The sequence below is a fragment of the Coffea eugenioides genome, chromosome 8 (genome assembly GCF_003713205.1).
Source record: "Coffea eugenioides isolate CCC68of chromosome 8, Ceug_1.0, whole genome shotgun sequence".
NCBI lineage: Eukaryota > Viridiplantae > Streptophyta > Magnoliopsida > Gentianales > Rubiaceae > Coffea > Coffea eugenioides.
Genome location: NC_040042.1, coordinates 45,399,376 through 45,422,976, shown reverse-complemented (window position 1 = coordinate 45,422,976; position 23,601 = coordinate 45,399,376). Strand labels below are relative to the sequence as shown.

Genomic DNA, 23,601 nt, shown 5'->3' with positions numbered 1-23,601 from the left:
CTGAACCTTTCTTTATTAGAGACACTCTGAATAAAGCAACAGACCCAAATTGTACCATTTGTATCCCAAGCACGTCACCCCGGTCACCACCCTTCTTTCAGCTCATCTCTTTCTCCCTTTGCCATTTCCAAGCGCCTCTGTTCCCTCCCTCACTCAAATCTCACTTATCTTCCCCGAATCCGGAAATTTTCTATTTTGTCCCAAGAATTTAAGGGCTCAGGTATATCTCATCTCTCCTTACATTTGTCATCCTTTCTGGGGCCATGCCATTGGCTTGTACCATGTCAAGAATCAATTTTTTTTTTATTCTTGCTGTGCAAAACCCTTTTGTGTTTATGGGGGGATTTTATCTGGTTATGCTATTATTTTAGATTTTTGGTGTCTGCATGTTTATGACTATGATTCCCAGGGCAGAATTCTGCTAATGTGGAGCATTTCCTTTAGTCTCGTATATGTCAAAGAATGAATTTTTAGAGCTCTAATTGTTTGTTTTTCTTGTTTTATTTATTTTATGCGAATGGGTTCTGGAGTGTTATTTTTGAGTTCCTGATGGTTGTATAATTTGAATCACTTAAAGCTCTTTTTTATATGAGATTGCAAGAACCAATCTTTGTTAGTTTGGCAGTTATCTGTTGTTTTCCTTGGCTAAATTGGTTTTTTAAAATATATTGTTTGCTTTTGATGAGTCGACTTTGTCGTGCAAAGTTGCTTAAACTGTGTTGAAGTATTTTGACTTATACTTGGATAGCAACAGCCAACAGGTTTCTAGTATTGCTGGTTTTATTGTTTTTTTTTTTTTAAATGTGTTTTGACTTTAAGAATCTTACTCGGCTTCTGGAGTTTTATTTCTTTTGCATTGTGAAGTTTTGACATGCATGAGAGCTTACAAGCAGATATTAATGGTTTAAGATATGTACGTATTAAACTATGATGTTTCTGCTTATAGGCATTTTAAAATCTTTTCCCACTAGAAAAATATAAATTGCCTTTTCTTATAGTAGAAAAGATTCTGTGCAGTCTAGATCGGCACTGAAATTCTCATTCTGGACTAGGCCATTAACATAACAAGAGAAAAGATGCATTAATGAGCCGATTTTCGTTGAAATAGGTTTTGCATTCAAATCTTTAGCTCTTTTGTGTATGAACTTATGTTTGAACTTGTCATTGGTGTACATTTTCTTTTCTGTTTTTAGCTTATCTTGCCTGCTGGCTTTGTGAAATAGTTTTAACTGGTCAAATAAGAAAACTTTCTCCTCTTGTATATCACACAGAATATAATTTGAATTTAGTGTTATGCTGTTCAATTATTGATGCTAAGATCTATAAATTCTGACTGCTGGTTTGGGCATGAGAAGCTGTTAGTAAAACTTGGCATTTCTGACTTTTCAGGTGTAAAAATGGCACTAATGTCCCAGGCTGGTCCATCATACTGCGTTCAGCCTGAGATCGTAAGATGTAAAGCTGGACACAGTGTGGTTTATAGCCTAACCGGCAGCATGGAGGGGTCTAAAGTTAAGGATGTTTGTTTTGGTTTCCGTTTCTCTTCGTCAAATTTGTCGAAGCAGCGAAGGAGTTATGGTCCTGGAGAGAGTAAAAGGAAACACCAGGTGATTGTTGCTGCAAGCCCTCCTACAGAGGATGCTGTTGTTGCTGCAGAGCCACTGACAAAGGAAGATCTTGTAGGGTACCTGGCTTCCGGATGCAAGCCTAAGGAGAAATGGAGGTTCAACTTCTAGCTTTTATTGGTACTTCGATTTTCAGTTGCACCCTTTTTTGCCTAAACAATGCCCCATCCTTGTTTGTTATGTGGAATTTAATAGAACTGCTTTTAGGCATGATGTGAGTAGTCACTTGGAACTCCTATCAAACTGAAACAATTGAATTATTAATTACATGACTTATTTTAAGTTTTTTTATGCGTGTGTATGTGTGTTTCTATGGGGTTAAATCAACTCAAGGGGTTGGTAGATTTGATAACCTTCTTGTAACTCCTTGGACTTGACAGAATCGGCACTGAACATGAAAAGTTTGGTTTTGAGTTTGGGACTCTCCGACCAATGAAATATGAACAAATTGCGGAGTTGCTTAATAGTATTTCTGAGAGATTTGACTGGGACAAAATAATGGAGGGCGAGAACATTATTGGTCTGAAACAGGTATATTATTCTTTCCTGGTGTTCATCATGTATTAATTACTTTCAATGCTAGTCAGTTACTTCAAATATCCTTAAGATTTTATCTCCTTGTTCATCTTGATGGGTTCTGATAACAAAGTTTGAGATTTATCCCTTTTATCATAGTTGTGAGAAGCTTTTACTCTGTATCTGGTCAGGGAAAGCAAAGCATATCACTGGAGCCTGGTGGCCAATTTGAGTTAAGTGGTGCACCACTTGAAACTCTGCATCAAACTTGTGCAGAGGTTAATTCACATCTTTACCAGGTTTGTCCAAAAAAATTGTTACACATATTAAATTAAATATGGAATCCACCGCCCTCCTGTTGAAAGATTGTCCTACTTTCTTTTTGAAACGAAGAATCTGAGTTCTGATAGACTAGAATTTTAGTTATTAAATAGTTTAAATGTGCATAACCCTCTGTTGCACATATATGCATGGTGGCTGATGATGTATTATTTGTGCCTCTGTTCTTTTCAAGTATGTATATATCTTTACGTGGAATTAAAAGTATCATGACGCATTTTTACACATAACTTTTAGTACTAGAGACTCTCTTCATTTTCTTCCAGGTAAAATGTTTACCGTATTGTAGACCTTGGTCACTAACTTTATAGTTTCACTGGTTTACTTGAGCTCCTCTACTGCCCTTCTAAATATGGGTGTGTTTGGATAGGTTGTTATTTGCAAAAATAAATTGTGATTGCATCATAAAGACATTTTCCAATTACTTTTTTATCTTCCAAGAACCTATTTATTTTCACATATATCACATGACAAAAAAGTGCTATAGTGTTATTCCAAAAAATTTTCCTAGTAATATCCTATCGAAATACACTGTTTCTGCAACAAAACTTTCTATTTTTCATATGGCAAAGGAAATTTTCTTCCATAGCATTTTTCATTCTTTTGTGTGGAAATTCTTCTGGTAGGCGTTACTTTGAATGTCCAGGCAATTTACTTATTGAACCTCTCTGTTTTTCTCTCAAAATACATGGAACAAAAAAGTCTACAAATTGTTTATAATTTGATTTTTGTTTTGAAATGAACTGCACAGGTCAAAGCTGTTGCAGAGGAGATGGGCATTGGATTTCTAGGAATTGGTTTCCAACCCAAATGGGGATTAAAGGACATACCTATAATGCCGAAGGTAATAGTGAAATAAATCCAATTTTCATTTAGTCTGTGACATCTTTAGTCTTGTATTTAGTACATTATTATACTGTTACTGTTACTAGTTTGCTCCATAAGCTTTAGTTTGCTGTTGGTATGCTTACCTAGTATTCTGGCTCAGGGGAGATATGAAATTATGAGAAATTACATGCCTAAAGTTGGCTCACTGGGGCTTGACATGATGTTCAGAACGTGTACTGTTCAGGTGAGAATATTTGATTTTATTTTTTCACAGTACTAATTCTGTATGTTGTAGATGGATAATAATTGCTACGGATTATCTCTCTCTAACCATTTCTCATGGGTTCTGGTCTGTGAAGAGTCATAATTGTGCAGCGGAAGTTATATTTGTCCCGCTTTTGGCAGGTGAATCTGGACTTCAGTTCTGAAGCTGACATGATAAGAAAATTCCGAGCTGGTCTTGCACTGCAGCCTGTGAGAATTCTTCTTCATATCTATTGAAAAAGCATATGTTGTTTTCTGAGATCTAACAGGGCAGTGAAACAGATTGCCACAGCTTTATTTGCAAATTCACCGTTCACTGAAGGAAAACCAAATGGATATCTTAGCATGCGAAGGTACTGATAGAATGATCTATATTTCGTTGTTTTGGTGAAATTGCAACTCTGTACTAGGATCTCACAAAATTCTTTCTTGACCAGCCAAATTTGGACAGATACAGATAATAATCGTGCAGGCATGCTTCCCTTTGTCTTCGATGACTCTTTTGGGTAGGTTCTCCAAGTTTTCTGAAATAATTGGATGAAAAAAATACAGTCTTATGTCTCTCTACTTAAAATGTTGCATGGTGATTTGGAAAACAAATCAACTAGTAGGGGGCTGATACATGATTATGCATTGCCTCAATTTTTTACTCTTATGATTTTTCACAAATTGTTAACCATTTAAGAGCACATATTACTTGGAAGACAGCATAGAAACAGAGAACTCTAAAAAGAATAATTAAAAGAAAAATTAACATTTGAAAATGTAGAATTCTCCTTTAGCTTTTATTAGATTGGCAGGTGACCACACATTCCAACTAAAGGTTCATTCATTCTGCTCCCACCTATTTTGTTCGAAAGATGTTCTTGATTTGCATCGAACATTGAAGAAAGATGGGATAACAAATTGTTGATCTCTTCTAAAAAGATTTTCATGGATCAATTCATCCCCACAGTAATACCCTTTATTTGCATTCTTACAGGTTTGAGCAATATGTAGAATATGCTCTTGATGTGCCAATGTATTTTGTGTATCGGAAAAAGGAGTATGTCAACTGTGCTGGAATGTCATTCCGGGTATTTAACTGTACTTGAAATTCTGATTGCAGATCAAACAATATTTGTTTAGTAAATGTAAAAGGTATCTTTTAATGTAAATTATTTGCAGGATTTTATGGCAGGAAAACTTCCTTCTATTCCTGGTGAATATCCGAGCCTGAATGACTGGGAGAATCATCTCACAACAATATTTCCTGAGGTCTGTGTTCTTAGCTGAGATTGATGTGATGATAATATTCTGTATCTTGTCCATGCTGCTTTTTGAGTGAGGTCATATATGAAAATAGACCTCAACCTGATTTTCATTAGGTGAGGCTTAAGAGATATTTGGAGATGAGAGGTGCTGATGGAGGACCTTGGAGGAGGCTATGTGCGCTGCCTGCATTCTGGGTATAGAGCTTCTTTATAGAATTTGCTATCCATGCCGTTTTGTTGTCTCAATTGGGAAGTATCAGTACGAGTGTTACTTGAAGATAGAACTGAAAGAATTATTTGTTCGGTCAATGAATGGTTTTTGTCTTCTTCTTAGGCTTGTCTTCTCAGAAGTGATTGTTCTTCTTAAGTTTCTTTTCCTAAAAATTTTGGAGACAGGCTTAAATGGTAACATTGGTTATATATAGTTAGGTTACTGCTTGTCACTTGCTGTAGATAATCTTTGGATGATGATTGTTTGGTCTGCCAAGCTCTTGCCCTTGCCTTTTGTGTTCCCTTCTTTTAGGGTTTGTGAGGGAATGGGATAACAAATATTCATTGATTAGCCGAGGAGGCCTTGATCTAGTGGCTAACGAGATTTAGAGGTCCTGGGTTCCAATCCCCCTTCCCCCTCCCTGCTTCTTAAATTCCACCCCTCCCTTGCTGGAAAAAATATTTTTTTTAAAAAAAGTCTTCTTTGATTATTGGCTGAGAAATTGAAGTGGTAGAAACATGTGATACTTTTGCCTTGAATTCCACATTCTTCTCATTCTTAAATTGATAGCCTGCTTTCCTTGTGGAGAATTCAGTTGTAAACCTTCTATATTGGGATTAGTTCCATTAGATTATCAAGTATCTGTATTCCAGGTGGGCCTTCTATATGATGAAATTTCTCTTCAAAGTGTTCTGGACATGACAGCTGATTGGACGGCAGAAGAAAGACAAATGCTCAGGAATAAGGTAATAAATTTGTCTTGACCATGAAAAATATTATTTTTTGGGCAGAAGCTATCAACTACATCATGTGTTCCATGTGTTCATTACCATTGGCCTGTGCTCTTAAAGCAAATAATGGCCGTTAACTGACAACTATCTAGCTTTAAGTAGGCATTTGACAGCAAGAATAAAACTGATGATTAAGGAGGAAGGTTGATGGTTTGGAGAAATTAATATTTGCTTCCTTTTCATTGCCCTGTGCTCTTGGTCCACTTCCAAGGTTGTCAAGCATGCGAGGGTCTAGCTTTAAGTAGGAAATATCTCAGCAATTAGAAGACTGCTGATTGGAGGAGGGAAGTTGAAACTCGAAACTATGGCAAGCTACAAATTCATGGGTTCTGAAGCACCTGTAGAGCTTCCTGTTACAGTTCTCTTGAATTAGTTAACATATTGCTTTTTTCCACTATACATCTAAATTCCTCGGACATAAAGCAAGATGTTTCAGCATTCTTATTTATCAAAGATGGACTACTAAATGATCCACATATTTGGAATTAGGATACGGACATATCACTATACAAAAGATAAAGCTTTTTTACTTGCTGAACCCAGAAGATAACTTTTTGAGTATGTCCATAATTCATTTTTTGAAAGAATAAAGTATCAGGTCATTTGACCTGCTTTTCATGGTTGTCCCCTTATATTGATTGGAGCATGGATAAGAAAATGTGGTTTAGATTTTACTCGAATTGTATTGGTTTTTGAGCTGTTCCTGCAGTATAGTATTAAGGTAGAATTATCATTTTGATTCCAAATTATGTAGTAGGTACCAAAGAGTGGTTTGAATACACCATTCCGGGATGGGCTGCTGAAGCATGTGGCACAAGACGTGGTAAAGTTGGCTAAGGTGAGTTGAAAGGCATTGAAGTTGGTGACAGATTTTCATGCCATTTTTTCTACCCATTTTCTTGATTCAAATGTAATTTCGTATGTGCAGGATGGTTTAGAGAGGAGAGGCTTTAAGGAAACAGGATTTTTGAATGAAGTTGCTGAAGTTGTGAAAACAGGTAAATAGATGTATACTAAAAAATTATTTTGTCTTTGCTTGCAGTCCATGGTGATTTTTTGTTTGCGCTCTCACTTGTTTATCTAAATTGAAGTGATTCAATTCTGCTGGCTGTGCATTAGTTCTTGATTTGTGCTATTGTCAAAACACGACTCTTAATCTGGATTGATGCATATTGCATCCAGCTATTCTTGTAGATTTCACCTCACAGAATTCTACTGTTTAGACTTGAGAAGGGATCATATAGTACGTCGACAATACGCGTATCTATCACACACATGCATGACATTTTTTTTCCTTCAAATCTTGGCAGGTGTAACACCTGCAGAGAAGCTCCTGGAGTTGTACCATGGGAAGTGGGGGCAAAGTGTAGATCCTGTTTTCGAGGAGCTGCTCTACTGAAGTCGCTTCCATTATTCTTTCTGCACTTTATATACCTGTCTGATGCTCACTACAAGGATTCTAATTAGAATTTTTGTGTAGATTTAGAGATGAGAAGTTACTTAAATTTGCACCTGTGTACTCTACTAGGAAATAAATTAGTGCAAGATCATGTTTTGTAATCTTCAAAACATGCACATCGCTTTCATCTTGGAGGATGGAATAATGGAGTTGAAGCAATGAATGTTTAGTTTAAGTCCTTCCGGTTTGCACCGACGATGCCACCGAAAAAAAAAAGTGGTTGTGGTTGCATCATAAATACGCATTACACCGCAAGAAGTGTTACAGTATTCTTCTGAATAAACTTTTTTCCACATAATTCGACTGTTTGTTGCTTAGTAATGTGATGTGCAAGTCCGAATTTCTTGCTGATGCCTCTGATTTCCTCATCTTTGTCCTGGCTGATCAATGATCATCCGAGCCACCGCCCTAATATCAGCGCTTTGGCATATTATTCAGCTTGATTTTTGGGGTCCTACCATGCTGTGTGCTATTTCGTCGTTTTGTCGCGCATTTTCTCTTTCTAAATATGCAAACAAAGCATAATTAATTAAGGGGCTACCTATCCAACCCTGATATGTATAAATGCATTTGATTCTCACCGTTCCAGCTTAAGGAGGAGAAGAATCAAAAGATTGTACATAATACTACTGATTACCAACGGTGTAATGCGCGGATTACGGTACGATTTGTGGTTGTTGGCCCTCAAAATGGCGTGGGCGGTTCGCTAGTTGGTATCTCATTTCCAGTCAATTTTGGGTGCTCATACATGTGCCCGTCCAAAATGTGCCATGTGATTTGGTTCCCCCAAATTTGGACCCTTCTATGTCTTTTTTTTTGTCGACACAGGGTGTCCGGGTCAATCTTTACGGGGTTCAACTAATCCCCTGCGACCCGAGCCCGGCGCCCCAACCCGACCAAGGTACGATAAGTGCACAGGCGTCCCATAGCGCAGTTTCGAACCCGAGACCTGAAGGTTCCAAGGGAACGCTGCTACCATGTGACTAAACCCGTGGGGGCTTGGACCCTTCTATGTCAACCACCATTTGTGAATGGGGCTAATTGTAGTTTGTTAATACCAGACATTATTGTTTCCTTCAGCTTTGCACAAGCCGTCTTTACCAACATCAATTACTTACTGGGGAGTGGATGGGATTGCAAGCCCATTTGATATCCATCTTGGGTCAAAAGCAGGACGTGAGATTTGCAAAGTAATTTCAGGTTCAAATAAAAAATTGATTGGCGGTTTTCTTCGGACACGGCATAGTTGGGGACACTAATTCGGTAAAAACATTAATTAGGTGAATGGAAGAGTTTTTAGTTCGACTTTCAAACTTTTTTCATTATTTTTTCACTTTTTCGTGAGATTTGGAGTTTCCCTTCAACCTAGCAGTAGTTAAGATTTCTGATTCGACTCTCAAACCTTCTCTAATTTCCGTTCTCCTTTATAAGGTTTGGAGTGTTCTTCGGAACCAAAAATAGAAATAGTCGACAGGCATACATTATTTATTTTTACCATTTTGAGGGACAAAATCTGAAACAAGCCTAAAACAGTGACTACGGACGATGGAAGAGTGCATTGAGCTTCCCCCATCTCCATATATACCAACAAAATGTAAGGTTGGTGTGGACCATGGACTTGTCATATGCCAATTTACCAAATGTTTGCTGCCTAACGTGGGTTCTCAATTCATTGATTGAATTTTCTATTTGAAGATAATTCCTTGCAGCAGTGCAAGTTGAAGCGAAAGGTGATTAGTAAATGGCTGGTGGTTGAAGTATCTTAACATTATGGTGGGATAATAATGTTGTATTAGATCCTGTCTAAGGACAGCTAATCTCAATATTAATTAATTAGCTCACCAGTCACCACTGTGCCCTAACTCCATTTGCTTTAATGTAATATAGTAATATATTCCACTCAAAAGTTGACACTCTAATCGAAGCATAAAATCCTTTTGATTTCTGACTTAAAACAGTCATTGGATACTCTCCCTTGGATGATACAGCTGATAGGAGTTGGAATGAGAGATTGCCAGTCATGTATCTGCATTGGAAACAATCATCATAGATGAAGACATATTCATACCTTCAATAATTGTTGGTTGCTACCCCTTTTTTCTTCTTCTTCTTCTTCCTTTTTTTTTTTTTTTGCTCCTTTTCCACCACTGAATGATCGAAATTCATATTTACAAAGGAATCATCAAATTGGGAATAAAACTAAGACGAACCACCAACTCAATTGTGTAGGGTCGGGTATGAGATCTTACATTAAGCAATGATCAATTTGATTAAGCAACAGAAATGACATATGACAAGCGACTAAATAATTGCCTTAAGTTCGACTAATAGACTAGTTACTATACTATAGCATATCCCTCCCACCTCGAAATTGCCAAATGAAGAGGCGGAATTTCTATAACAAAGGCAAAACTGAAATCACAAACCTTGGAAGCCTGTGGTGGATCAAATATTGATCTGATAAGAATTAGAAATTTCTTGATTCAAGTAACGCGTCATAAGATCAAGAATGTCTCGTTATAATTGATTCATTTTCTATGTAATTTTATTACATTGAGGTACATTGTGTCAATCACGACGGATTTTATTTTATTTTATTTTCTCCATAATTTCTTTTGTGGAGATACAATCCATAATATAATCTTATATAGGATGAGAAAGGTACCCCCACATGATGGTTGTATTATTCTGCTCCAGCTCATATTTCCTGTTGAAGTTGACATTGCCTCCACAAAAAAAAATTGCAGAAACATACCCACATGAAATTATTAATTGGATCTATGCATTACTGTAAGGTGGAAGAAAAATATCAATGTCTCAATCAAATTCCATCCTACTCCTACTACAAAAAGCCTTCCCTCATTCACACTTCCATGTCACCTCCTTTTCTCTCATCCTTCTAACTTTTTTTTTTTTTTTTTTTCAAACCATCTATATATTTCATATATATCTTCAAAAAAGAAGAGGAAAAAAAAAATTGCTTAGAGAATGAGAGAAATTCTTCATATCCAAGCAGGGCAATGCGGCAACCAGATTGGTGGCAAGTTTTGGGAAGTCGTTTGTGATGAACATGGGATTGATGCCACAGGAAACCACAGTGGCAGCTCTCATGTTCAGCTCGAGAGGGTCAATGTTTACTACAATGAGGCCAGTGGTGGCAGGTACGTCCCGAGAGCTGTCCTCATGGACCTTGAACCTGGGACTATGGACAGTTTGAGGACTGGACCATATGGGAAGATTTTCAAGCCTGACAACTTTGTTTTCGGCCAAAATGGTGCCGGAAACAATTGGGCTAAGGGCCATTATACTGAAGGAGCTGAGCTGATTGATTCTGTTCTTGATGTTGTTCGAAAGGAAGCAGAGAACTGTGATTGCTTACAAGGTGAAAATTCCAACATCTCAATTTCGTGAAAAGCTATTATTATGCACTCACAACATAGAATCTGCAGAAAACTCTCGTATAGTGGACAAGTACGTACCCGCTTAGTCCATTCAGACTTTCTAATACTTTGACTAAGTTTTCATGTAAAAATTGCTGTTTCTTTAGTTATTTGGTACTTGCAGAGTCAATGTGTCATGGTACAAATGTGGCTTCAATTCTAATTACATGTTCTTATTTCTGTAACAATATAGGATTTCAAATATGCCATTCACTTGGAGGAGGCACCGGATCAGGAATGGGGACTCTGCTGATATCTAAGATCAGGGAAGAGTACCCTGATAGAATGATGCTGACATTCTCAGTCTTCCCTTCTCCAAAGGTCTCTGACACAGTTGTTGAGCCCTACAATGCCACACTCTCAGTTCACCAACTGGTTGAGAATGCCGATGAATGCATGGTCCTGGACAATGAAGCACTCTACGATATTTGTTTCAGAACACTCAAGCTCACAAATCCAAGCTGTAAGTTGCCAAGTTAATTAAGCACTGCAAGGAAGTTGAATAACCGACTTAGTGAAACTAGTCAAGAAGTTACTGGATCAGGGGTCTCAATAGTTGAGGCTTCTATCGTCTTGAAGTACAATTCATTGGAATTGTTAACACTTCCTTTATACTAGATCCTAATTCTTGAATAATTCAAGTTGCTTCCTAAATTTCCTGCAGGTCTGTCTAATTGTGTGTAGTAAAAATTCAACCGGCCAAACGAATTGTGAGATTATGTAGCAACTAGCAACGTTATATTTCGCGGTCAATTGTTGGAGATACACAAGGCCTCTTATCATTTTGAGATTAATTCCCAAAACAATCACTCTTTAAATCTGGACGGATGATTAGGGCAGGTTAATGAGATGATATGTGCAAGAATAGGAATGGTAGTTAAATGTTCATGTTACATATGTCAGCACTTCAGCACGGAGCACACTTCAATATGTGATTCCTTTTCTTGTTTTGGCGCAGTTGGTGATTTGAACCACCTGATTTCAACAACCATGAGTGGAGTAACATGTTGCCTTCGTTTCCCTGGCCAACTTAATTCTGATCTGAGAAAGCTAGCGGTGAACTTAATTCCATTCCCACGCCTACACTTCTTCATGGTTGGATTTGCACCCTTAACTTCAAGAGGATCGCAGCAATACAGAGCACTCACCATTCCGGAGCTCACGCAACAAATGTGGGACGCCAAGAACATGATGTGCGCTGCTGATCCACGCCACGGTAGATACCTGACAGCCTCAGCAATGTTCCGAGGCAAAATGAGCACCAAAGAGGTTGATGAGCAGATGATCAATGTGCAAAACAAGAACTCATCATTCTTTGTCGAGTGGATCCCAAATAATGTAAAATCAAGTGTTTGTGACATTCCACCAACAGGGTTGGCAATGTCTTCGACATTTATGGGGAATTCAACATCGATTCAAGAGATGTTTAGGCGTGTTTCCGAGCAGTTTACAGTCATGTTTAGGAGGAAGGCTTTCTTGCATTGGTACACTGGTGAAGGAATGGATGAAATGGAGTTCACTGAGGCTGAAAGTAACATGAATGATTTGGTTTCTGAATATCAGCAGTATCAAGATGCTGCAGCCTCTGGTGATGAAGACTATGATGATGATCAAGAGGCGGTTCTGGAAAGCTAAGATTTGAAGAGGGCTTGAATATTAAAATTATTGCATTTATTTATGTTCTTTCCATGGTGATTGTGAGTAAGGTCTTGCACCATAATATCACTATTGGTGATCTTATACTGTATGTAAAGTGTTAAATATTGATGTTTCTATACGAATATATGGCGTGTTTTTTTTTCTTTTTTAATCTAGTTGTTATGTTATGTCACCATCTGAGCTGACTGGGGGTAATAGCTGCAAAGTCAAGATGTGACTCACAAAACTGGGGGCCTGAAAATATTTTCAAGATTTGGAGTTTGTGGCTACATTTGATTTTGGGAATAGATTTGCAGGCGAAAAATTGAACGTTAATTTGACTAATGCTGCATCTTTACCATAAACAGAAGTGAATTTGGTGAATGCGACTCAGGAACCTTAATAATTTGGCTAAGCTTAATCCAACAAGAGTCGAGAATAAACTGGGAAACTTTTCACAGATTACGCTAATGTGTTGGGGGGCATTGACACCCCAGTCGAGCGCAAAAGTTAGATAATCTGGATTGTTCCACTTTCGTTTGACATACTCGAGCTTCAAGTTTTAAATTAGACTACCGATGGGTGAGATCAAGTCTGGTCCTCGTTTCAGGCTGAAGCAGACAGGCACCAGAAAAGCCTACGTTGGTTGGTGCAGCTTCCTTCAGCATGTAACCTTGGTTCACCACAAAAATGCCCCAGTATTCAGAGTTTTCTCAAAGCACAAGTGTTTGGATGAAGTTTAAGATTTCAAGTTCTAAATGGTCCAACACCAGAGGCCGCAAAGAAAGTAATAACTTGCTGCTAACTCATACGCAATTTACAAGGAGTCAAATGTTGTTGGACATCAAAATCCCTTAAAATTCACAACAAAAAGTACCAAGAAAAATAGTCAAATACAAGAAACAAGAACCAGCCAAATCTCAAGCATGAACAAGCCATGTAGCACTGTACATAAATTACAGCATGGCAATGTTCTCCAACCAGCCTGTGCATGTAACGAGAAAATCCCGACCTCTTGACCTGTTTATGAAAGAATAATTCCTTCCAATTGCAACAACTTATCCCCAAAGACTTGTATAATTGGGAAAGCTTTAGTCTACTATCAACAGAGAAAGACTCTACCAACCTAACCGAAACAAACCACCTATTTGATGTTCCCAAAAGAATGTTTCAACGACACCACCGAACCAGTTACTCGAGAATCATAAGAGTTTGTAGTGTTTAGCTCTTGATTTTTCTTGAAGTTGAATAACTGAAGAGCCTCTAAGCTTTCCGCACCAGAAACCAAGATGTATTTTACTTGTATCTTTTCCCAGAATGGAGCAATTTTAAATGAAGATAGCCAACGCTTGGTTAACTCTTTTATCTCAAGGAAGTCATATTCCTTTTCTCTTCAAGAACGGAACCCTCTTTTAGAGCAATTTGTGCTTCATTTTCCTTATCCAAAGCAAAAAGAGCAGCAGCTTGCAAGTATGAAGCGATGTGCCAAACAGGAGATATCACTTGTGCTTGAACTGCATCATTCAGAGCCTCTTGTGGCATGTCACTCATAAGATAGGACAGACTACGACGAGCAAAGACGGTTGGCGATACCATGGTCCCCACCTCAACAAACTGAAAAAAGCAACAAGGTATTAACACAGGACAGAAGCATACCTATAGTAGATCAGAAATAAAAGACAAATGAAAACTTGACACCCAAAAAAGGAGATCGTACCAGAACTAAGGGCTGATCCTAGAACAATTGTAAGGACACCCAATGCCCATATGATTTTAAAATTCGATTAATTGATACAACAGAAAAAAAAAATGCAAACCAGGATATAAGCATGTTCTCATCATTTAGGAAAGCTCAGATGATAAAACAAATACACCATCTAAATAGGACAGGCCTGTTATTTAACAAATTTGGAATCATATTTAACTACTTCCTTTTATATTCACAAAATAAATCCAGTTTAGAGAAATTGGATAGTTATTACAGGATTACAGTGATCTAACCTGTGTGTAGCATTCAATTGCAGCCTTCAACTCTTTATGGCGAAAAGCAACATCACCCTTCTTCTTAGAATTCAAAGTTTCCTGCATCTGGTTTGTCCACATCTGAAAGGAAAGCTGCATTGCGAGAATAGGACGGTGATGAGCGCAATCAATTCAAGTCTCACAGCAATAGAGATGCTTCTCAGGCGCATAAAAGAACACTTTAAATATAATAAAAAGAACAAAGCGACAACTTTCGCATTTTATTCAAAAGTTGTACTCTACTACTGTTCAAAACAACCACAAGAATCGAAGTAACCATAATTTCGGTCCTCAATAAGCAGAACCACCTAAAAAAATGTTGCCCATAATGCAGTATCACAGAAGAAAGATGAGGCAAATTACCAAGAAAATGCTAATATGAGAGATCAAACACTCAACAAGCACAATTTTATGGCATCCAGAGAGGGTTCACATAATATGCCTGGAACCAATTTTTTGCTAAATACCCAACTATGAGGGAAACTCAACCCCCATTCAATTAAAGATACATCTTTTCCCTCCCACAAAAATAAAACTTCAGAATATCTCTACCTAATAAAAGATCCAATCACCATAAGAAGCACTCAGAGATTTTGATATTAGAAAAGTTAACAAACAAAAGTTTATTACAAAATCACAAATAAAATACATGACAAGCTGTCAGTCCATAGTCTACTTAGCTACTCCAAAAGGATGGAGGGGCTCCTAGAGCATGTGTGCATATAAAAGAAAAAAGGAGTGCTTCACACGATGCAAGGCCACTAGCAATCTTCAAAGAACAAGCAACGCAAGTTTATGAAAATGTCTAATAGGCAACAAACCTCTGTAGCTGCTCCCTCATCATCCTTGTAGCCAAGTTTCTCCAGGATCTCATGCATAGCAGTCAAATCCATTCTTTGGCAGGCCTCTCCAAGAGGAGACAGTGACATAGCTTCACCACCATGTGGTATACCCATCAATACATGTGAAGGAACCTGGAAAGCAACTTCTATTAGAATGTCACTGTAGCATCAAATGTGAGACAGAAGATTATGTTTCACCCAATCACCAAAACTCCAGCATTTTGACTTGGAAGGACTTTCTAAGTATGAGAGCAGAAATGATTGTGCATAGCCACTTCTAAACATCAATACAATTGCTTCTTCTCACGACTTCCCTACTACAAACTCAACATCAATTCTTTTATAAGACATTTTCCTATAAATTTTTTACAGAAAGCATATCAAGTCAAACTTAAAACAGAAACCAAAAACCATGGTCATGACAATCAATAAGATGATGATGATAAATTATCTTCCTGCGCCAAGTACATTGAAACAAGAACTTTCAAAAATGAAAATGAGCAAAACATTGCACTTGACTGTTCATAATCGAACTAAAATAAGAACCACTAGTTAAACATACTGTATTCTGCAGGCTGATAAGTCACTCTTTCACCATAAGGCACCATATGGATACAAGTATTATGGTCTAACTGAATTTATAATCTCCATTTTCATCTTCTAAGTATTCACTAATGATCAATTTCTATATCTATATGAGGTGATCAATGCTAATCATCAATTGTATATGACTATTCAAAGACAAAAATAGGCAAGAACATTTGTGGATTTCGAGAATCCACTGTCAGTTTACAATCTTCTCTGAAATTTCCAAATGGAAGTATCACAACTAGTCATGCTATAATACAGACTCTTTTTGCAAATAATATACATAATCAAGTTATAGTGACAAGACAAGCAACATCCAACAGCTACCTAAACTGGTTACACAAAATCTTTGAAATGCTTGAGAGCAAGGACAGCAAATCAATTGTAGTCAAGCAAAGTACAAAACACGTGCTAGCTGTAGCATTACAGCAAAACTGTTCACTAAGTCTCTGCACGTCTCCATAAGACAAATTCACCTTTTAAACTTGACATTTCTGACACAATACAACAACTTTATGTCATCCATGCTTACGATCACAGACATGGCAGAAAAGCGTGTCTTGAATCAGTTACTTTCATGCCACTCAAAAAAGGAAGCAAACCTCAATCTCCTTCTGCAGAGGAATCAATGAAGCAACTAATGACTTTGGATTTGGTCGCTCACGAGGCTCATATTGTAGACATCGTGAGGCCAAACGTACTAGCTCAGTTCCATCATCACTGGAAAATTGACCTTCCAAGCAAGAATCAGTCAGCATTTGAAGATTTCTGTCCCTAATCAGATCAAGAGCCTGACAAAATTGTAAGTTGCATTAGGTGGATGGTCATTTGAAAGTAGAAGTTCATAAAAGAATAGCTTACACAGGGCTCATGACTCAACTAATACATTACCCAGTCAACAAAAGCAAATATTCACACAGAGAAACTGCCTATCCACTATTCAGTTTCAAGAGATCCAGAAAAGATATTGAGATTTAATGTTACATTCTTATACTAGCTGAAGAATTTGACACTCCATCCTTGAACTTTTATCTATAGAAACAACAAAAGAAAAAGGCTAACAGGTAGGAAGATAAACATTACCAAGCAAAAAACTTTTTCTCTTCATGTGTGTCTCTGTTTGTGTGTGCAAGTGTGTGAGAGAGGGGGGGGGAAGAGAGTATGCAGAAAAAGAAAGTATTCCCGTAATTTTGTTATATAGAGAATACTTGACCAAAAGAAGGCTTACATGGCTTGGGGGAATATGTTTTCCACTGAGAAGATCAAGCAGAAGTGTGCCAAAGCTATACATCACACTTTCCGGAGTAATTCTCCCTATGAAAATGTTGAACACATCCATAATTAAAAAAATGTTGATGATTTCAAATATAATTGATGAGGAGAAGCTAATTAACAAGATTGGTTAGTACTATCAAAAACCAAACCCACATCCATGCATCAGAGTTTTAATCTTCCATGTGAAATATAAGGCTCTGTTAAGACAATATCTATTTACTCGTACAAATCAAAAGCGAAGCATATAACTTGTGGATAACATCCTTAGGGCACATTGACCTGTCTGTGGATGACATGGTACTTTTTAGTAGGAATGGCAAAGGGGCAGTTGTACTCTCCCGTCACTGCCTAGCTTGAAAAAATCATCCCCTGCTCCCAGCCTACCAAAATAACCCCATCCCCCGCCATGCATTCCCCCCCAGGACCCTCCTGATGACTGCCCCCTTCCAGTTATTTCTTAACCAAACAGGTATAAATTTTTTTAAGATAAATCTAACACCCAAACAATTAACCACTATCTGTTAAAAATCCCTATCTAGAACTTCAAAGTGGCTGTACTAAGTGACAATTCTCAGGCAAAGTAAAAAGCACAAGCAAAATAATGTCCAGAAGTTCCGTATCCAACTAGCATGCTAGGTAAAGCTAATCCAAGGTAATACAATGATAGCTCTAGAGCTTCTTAATGACTGCAGCTAACAAGCTGAAATAAGATATGTGAAATTCATTGCAGGACAAGCCATAACAATAACCCACTGTCTGAAGTAGTACTGATAGTCAGGAGCTTAACATTTGATATTGCTTGACTCAGCTGTTGGTTAACAACCAAATTATATGGTAATATCAGCAGCTAAAAGATAAATTTTAACTTTGCCCAGAAAATTTAAATGCAATACTATAATATGTACATATAAAGTAGTTTTGCAGAATCCTAAACAATTCTTCATCACCCATCTTATTCAAAAGCTGGTTGCTATTGTGGAACAGAAAAAGGTCAAATCTTGTGATATTATAAATCATGTTATTCACCAAGCTTGCTGCAAAAAAACTCCATTCCTAATCAAGTTAACAACAGAAAGCTTTTTCCACCTCTCATTAAAGCAATATCAGAGTCACACTAACATATCTAGAGGATATTGACACTTCTTCAAATTTCATCTTGATAAGTTCACTAAATTTTAGAGTAACTTCCATCGCCACGTTGTGAGGCCTAATACCATCATTAATACAGTTGTGAGGGGGAAAAAAAAGAGAGAGTTCACTAAGGTAAGTAAGATTATCCATGACCAGGTTTCCAGCTTAATAGTAAATATGTTTGAACACACCAAGATTCAGTACCAACCATTCCACTAGCTACCAGCAATTTTTTGGAAAAAAAAGTCATAATTTATTCTAATGCGAAGTGGAAGGCCAAGAAGAGATGTTCAATAACAGTCCTGTGGTATTGAGTTGATATACATTTCATTTACCATCTAAAATAAGTTTGTCCATTTATGACAATTGCAATCAAAATTTTACCAGTCCGAAGGTACTCTGGAGGAGTAAATGCCAGGTTTGTGCTGTAGCTTTTTCCATCCCTGCTGTTCTTCATTAAACCAAAGCATGACAAGCGGGGATTACCATCCTGAAATACAGAATTATATATTAAGAACCAGGAAATCAACATGACAATTAGCTGATTAAGAAAATGCTTCCTAAAATGTGGACAAGACAAAATAATAATGTGCTGCAAGTATACCATATACTTACATCATCAAAGACTATTCTATAAGCATTGAGGTCATGATAAAGTGCCCGTCCTTTACTCGTACAATATTCTAAAGCTTGTGCTACAAACAGAGCCACCCTTAACCGCATTGCCCACTTCATTGGTTGCGCTTCCCCTAAGTCAAGAAGCAACCAAAGCTTGCTCAGACAACTAAAGGATTAAAAACTTGATGCAACTTCACAAAGACTATTATACTTTTCTTGATATTACAGAAAGAAGATTAAAATAAGTAACTAAGAGTGAATTTCTTCAAAGACATAGGCACGCAAGCAAATTGTAATTGTAGATCAGATGTGTGAAAAAATCAAAGACACGACAAGGTTTTAGGACCATTGAAAGCTGCGAAAAACCAATCTAACATGTAATTATTAAATTCTAAATCACCACATTGAGCAAATGCAATGAAAACAAAACCAAAATGTAAATCATCAAAATTTTGTTCCACTTGTCAAAAGATTCATTCATTTAAGGCTAGGTCTAGGAACTTTGGAAGCAGAAAAAAAAAAGGTCTTTAGCACAATAACACATGCAAAACAGATACCATCTTGGAGAGGAAAATATTAGCACGAAAAAAATTGAAGTCCGTCCACATTACATGTACAGAGATCATGGTTGCTTACTATAACATCTAGAGCTTTTAATAATCAGAATGCATGCATCCAGACAAGGTACAAATTATACAATTGCAATGGTTGGTGAGTACAAAATTGTGATTGCTATATGATTGCCCATAGAAGAGTGCAATTTAGACCAACAACGAGAGTTTTCAACTAAATGCTGATACCAAATCCAGAATGCATAAATACAAAAGTAACTTACAATGGAAAAGATGTTTTGCAAGTGTCTCATTGGGCATAAATTCTGCTACAAGTAACCTTTCATCACCTTCATAGCAACAGCCTAGTAGATTTGCTAATCTATGGTTCCTGAGTTGACCAACAGCTCTTGCTTCTTCCTGAAGTTTAATTGCAAAAGAAGCAATGTTTAAGCTCTCATGACAAAAATGTTACTATTGGAATGAAAAAGTACAGATGCAATAGTCGCAATCAAACTAAGGTGAAATGAAATACAAGCATGAAAATTAGTTTAAAACTGTTACATAATGAAAAGAACAGAAAGCAAGCTAAGAAATAAATGTCCGCCACATATGATCAAGGATTCATCCTGCGTCAGCATCCAGTACTGATTGTTTCAACCAAAGAATGAGTTGCATATATGTCAGCCAATAACCATGGAGGAGCCAGAAATACACATAAAAGCACGAATCCAAATTAGGCAACATAAATGAACAGTCATTCTTGCTTTCACAAAGATGGAAAGCACAAAGTGGTTCAAATATCTAAAATAAATGCCACCCACCAAGAACTGACGGGAATCAGGCCAAGCAGATCTGTTAAAGCGTTTGACTGCAATCCGTCTCTGATTTTCTAGCTTCCCTCTGTAAACAACATTGGGTGCTTTCTCTCCATGTTCTGAAACTATGTTCTCTACAGCAAATCCTGATGTGACTATCTTCAGTTGTTCAATAGTGAATTCACGAAAAACGGGCAGATCACTAACTTCACTTTTCTCCTCATTTTCTGTGCCAAGGGAAATACGAAGTTATGGAAGAACTCAAATTTCACTCTTTTAGTACCAAAAACACCACCATCAAAAAAATATCAGCAAATCTAGAATACCAGCATTTAGGGCCTCATGTCCTGGACCATATTGTTCTGCAGTCCAACAACAGCTGGGTTTGGAACATTCACAACCCATCCCAAAACTCGCTTCTCAGATGCACACCTTAAGGCCTCAAGAAACGCCAAAAACGTGTACCTCCTTAAGATCATAAATTTTCCATCCGGCTTCACATACCAAATTAGCAACAGTTACAATCTTCCTAGAAGACAAGCCCAAATAATTCAAATATGCAAAACATCTTTGGATTGATATCCTTCAATAAACTGTATTCACAGATACCATTACGTTTGAAAACTTTCCACAATAAACAACAATTTACACATTGAAAAACTTCTAATACTCTTACTATCGACTCGAGCAGGCAAAGCATACACTGCAGGGATGATACAAACAATAGTCAAAATCAATAAAACACTCAGCACCTTCCCTGAAATCTCACGAAATGCTTGAAAATTAAACATATATTTCACAAAGCGCACGTGCTCAACTCAAAGACACTCAATACATTTCTTTCTCTGAGACACTACCAATCAATGAAAAGAATTTAATTACAAACCGCCAAATGCAGACGTACATGACAGCAAATACCCAATGTATAATAACCTGTACATGCTCACAGTCAAATCCTACAAGCTCAGCGCATGATTGAAACAAATCAACCCCATTATACTTGGACACAAACATATCACCTTTTACAAGCAAGTCAACTCAGATAGACTAAAGATCCTCATTCTGGATCCCGAAGTTCCAATTTTTCAGCTTCCTCTTCAATTAAAACAGCTCCACAAAGCCAAAAATAGAATCCCCCTTTTGTCCACCTTTAGTCAACAAACAAACCAATTCAAACCCCAACAACCTGAATCCAACATAAAACCACCGAGACCAAACCACAATCGAAAACCCTCAACAGTTTTCACAAAATTACCTCATTTACAAAATCATATACACATACATACCAACATATGCAAAACCTTGAACTTTCCAAAAAATTAAAAAAAAAGGGTTCTTTACCTTGCTGAAATAGGTCAAGAAACTAAAATCAAGACAACCCTTTGATTCTCTTCTTTCCCTGAATTGCTTATATAACTTTTTGTGCATATATATATATACCTATATCTATATATGCACAAATTCTGGTGGTGAAATGGGAACAAAGAAAAGGGTTCTTTGCATAACAGTGTGCCTTTTAGCTAAGTATGAAAAGAGCTCGATTTGGATATTCAAAGTGTAGATCTCATTTAGTGTAGTAGTAGCAGTGTGTATGCCAATTGGTTTTTGGGTTTTTTTCCCCTTCTTTTTTCTTTTTAATTTTTAAGAATTTCCACCGACATAAAACAATTTTTAATTTTAATTCTGGGGGGGACATAAGTAGTAGAAGTGGTGGAATTATAAAATGCCCATGATCGATTGCTCATCTAATGGGTACAAAAACTAATTTTAAAATATTATAATTGTTTGATGATGGGAGTAAATTTTTTATCTTTTTAATTTGTCAACTTGGTCTAAGGAATGAAGACTGGAGTTCGTACAGTTTTTTACCCGGGGATTCTTTTTTACTGGTTACATATGTGAAAGAAGTCGATCGGTGTTTCCCACTTCAAAATGATTTACTGTCCACTTTTAGTGGTGAAAACTGTGAAATCTTTTTCTTGATTTCTTCTCTTTTCCGTTTTTAATTCATTTTTTTTTGGTTCAGTGGAGTTGGGGTATAATCAAATTGAGTCTACCCGGAGTACTGCATTACTTGAGCAAAAAACTTGGACTTAGATCTTGATCTCGCCGAACTCTTGAATGTTGAGTTTGAGGTTAATTTTATTTTGCATTACTTGAGTTCGAGTTCGAGTTTGTACTTATCAAACCTAATCGACTTTATTTTAAGTTCAATCGAGTTTAATCAAGTCTAATCAAGTTTAGAAAATATAAATTTATATTATCTATATAATTTTAAACATGGTACAAAATAAACATTTCATACTAATAAATAAAAAAATTCAAACAAAAACATATATATGCAACTCGATTAAGATCGACGAATTTTCGATTTTCATATATTAAAATCGAGCTCGACTTATCAAATAGTTTAAACTACTTGAACTCAAACTCAAACTCAGTCAACACGAGTTTGAACTCCAATTTTAACCGAGCAACCTTGCGAGTTATTGGATTAAACTCGACTCGTTTGCACTTCTACATTATATGGCATAAAGCCCATTAGATGATTTTATCTCCTTTTCTAAGTGCAGCTGGTTTTGCTTATTAGAAATCCATAAATGAATCGGTTCAGTGGAGAACGGGAGATTATTTGGAAAAAAATATTTTCTTGTGATATAATATGTATGAGATAAAATGGTGGTTATGACTATAAAAAGATAGAAAACGTGTTTTTGATGCAAGTGAAATAATATTAGACAAAAAAAAAAGTTTAGTAACCAAATAGTTATTATAGACCCTACTATGCTTTTCCAATTTATGTTAAATCCTTGATGATCCTGAAATTGTATGTTTAGAGACTAAATAATCTGAATTTTTCTATCAGGTGATTCAATAACTAAGGGAGACCTGTATACCCCAAATTAGACTCAAATCCTTTTGAATACCAAAACCTTTATCGAGGAGCCCATAGTTGACGTTAGAAATGCCCCTTGTATGGCAAGGACATGTTTTAAAACCCAAAACTGGTCTCTTGTAGTTTGGGTTAATCGCATTTACCTCTCCTAAGATTGTCCAAATTATAGAACAGACCTTCTATATTGTCTTAATGATAATTGAACCTTTTCACTAGCTAATCATATTCGAAGATCCCCTCCCATTAGTTAATTGTTGTTAACTATTACTTAAATTGAAGTAAGTAAATTAACTTGTTTTGTTGAAACTATTAATCATTAGACCTTTTCCCTTGCCATTGTTTTTTCACCCTATATTTTTTTTTTCACATCCGCCCTATATATTATAGCCAATGTAACAAAAACCCCAATTATGGGGCCTTTTGCTCAATCACCACTACTGTATAGCTGGTATGAATGGTAACATTTTTATTGTAGAAAACTTGATGGTATCCGAAT

The 23,601-nt window shown here is 36.8% G+C and overlaps 3 protein-coding genes across 5 annotated transcripts; 2 read left to right on the top strand and 1 right to left on the bottom strand.

Annotated features, from left to right (window-relative positions):
- LOC113781534 (glutamate--cysteine ligase, chloroplastic) lies at positions 1–7,477 on the top strand. 2 transcript variants are annotated; one of them, XM_027327490.1, is made up of 16 exons: positions 4–220; positions 1,390–1,723; positions 2,006–2,156; positions 2,333–2,440; positions 3,232–3,324; positions 3,469–3,552; positions 3,714–3,782; positions 3,855–3,925; positions 4,010–4,078; positions 4,555–4,648; positions 4,740–4,829; positions 4,940–5,020; positions 5,690–5,782; positions 6,585–6,665; positions 6,756–6,825; positions 7,138–7,477. In XM_027327490.1, the coding sequence occupies exons 2-16, from the start codon at positions 1,398–1,400 to the stop codon at positions 7,224–7,226; spliced, it is 1,569 nt and encodes a 522-aa protein (XP_027183291.1). In that variant the 5' UTR covers positions 4–220; positions 1,390–1,397; the 3' UTR covers positions 7,227–7,477. The 2 variants fall into 2 exon arrangements, with proteins under 2 accessions (XP_027183292.1, XP_027183291.1); XM_027327491.1 differs by lacking the exons at positions 6,756–6,825; positions 7,138–7,477 and having other exon boundaries at positions 1–220; positions 6,582–6,665.
- Positions 7,478–10,195: 2,718 nt separating this feature from the next.
- Positions 10,196–12,536, top strand: LOC113779303 (tubulin beta chain-like). Its single transcript, XM_027324854.1, has 3 exons — positions 10,196–10,668; positions 10,920–11,189; positions 11,685–12,536. The coding sequence occupies exons 1-3, from the start codon at positions 10,275–10,277 to the stop codon at positions 12,359–12,361; spliced, it is 1,341 nt and encodes a 446-aa protein (XP_027180655.1). The 5' UTR covers positions 10,196–10,274; the 3' UTR covers positions 12,362–12,536.
- Positions 12,537–13,142: 606 nt separating this feature from the next.
- LOC113779556 (serine/threonine-protein kinase BSK7) lies at positions 13,143–21,874 on the bottom strand. 2 transcript variants are annotated; one of them, XM_027325162.1, is made up of 11 exons: positions 21,551–21,874; positions 20,536–20,738; positions 20,216–20,436; positions 19,676–19,811; positions 18,838–18,971; positions 18,607–18,712; positions 17,045–17,130; positions 16,419–16,607; positions 15,208–15,360; positions 14,366–14,479; positions 13,143–13,978 (listed from the first exon to the last, which is right to left on the bottom strand). In XM_027325162.1, exons 2-11 carry the CDS (start codon positions 20,612–20,614, stop codon positions 13,727–13,729), a joined length of 1,470 nt encoding a protein of 489 aa, XP_027180963.1. In that variant the 5' UTR covers positions 20,615–20,738; positions 21,551–21,874; the 3' UTR covers positions 13,143–13,726. The 2 variants fall into 2 exon arrangements, with proteins under 2 accessions (XP_027180963.1, XP_027180962.1); XM_027325161.1 differs by having other exon boundaries at positions 20,536–20,703.
- Between the last annotated feature and the right edge of the window lie 1,727 nt (positions 21,875–23,601).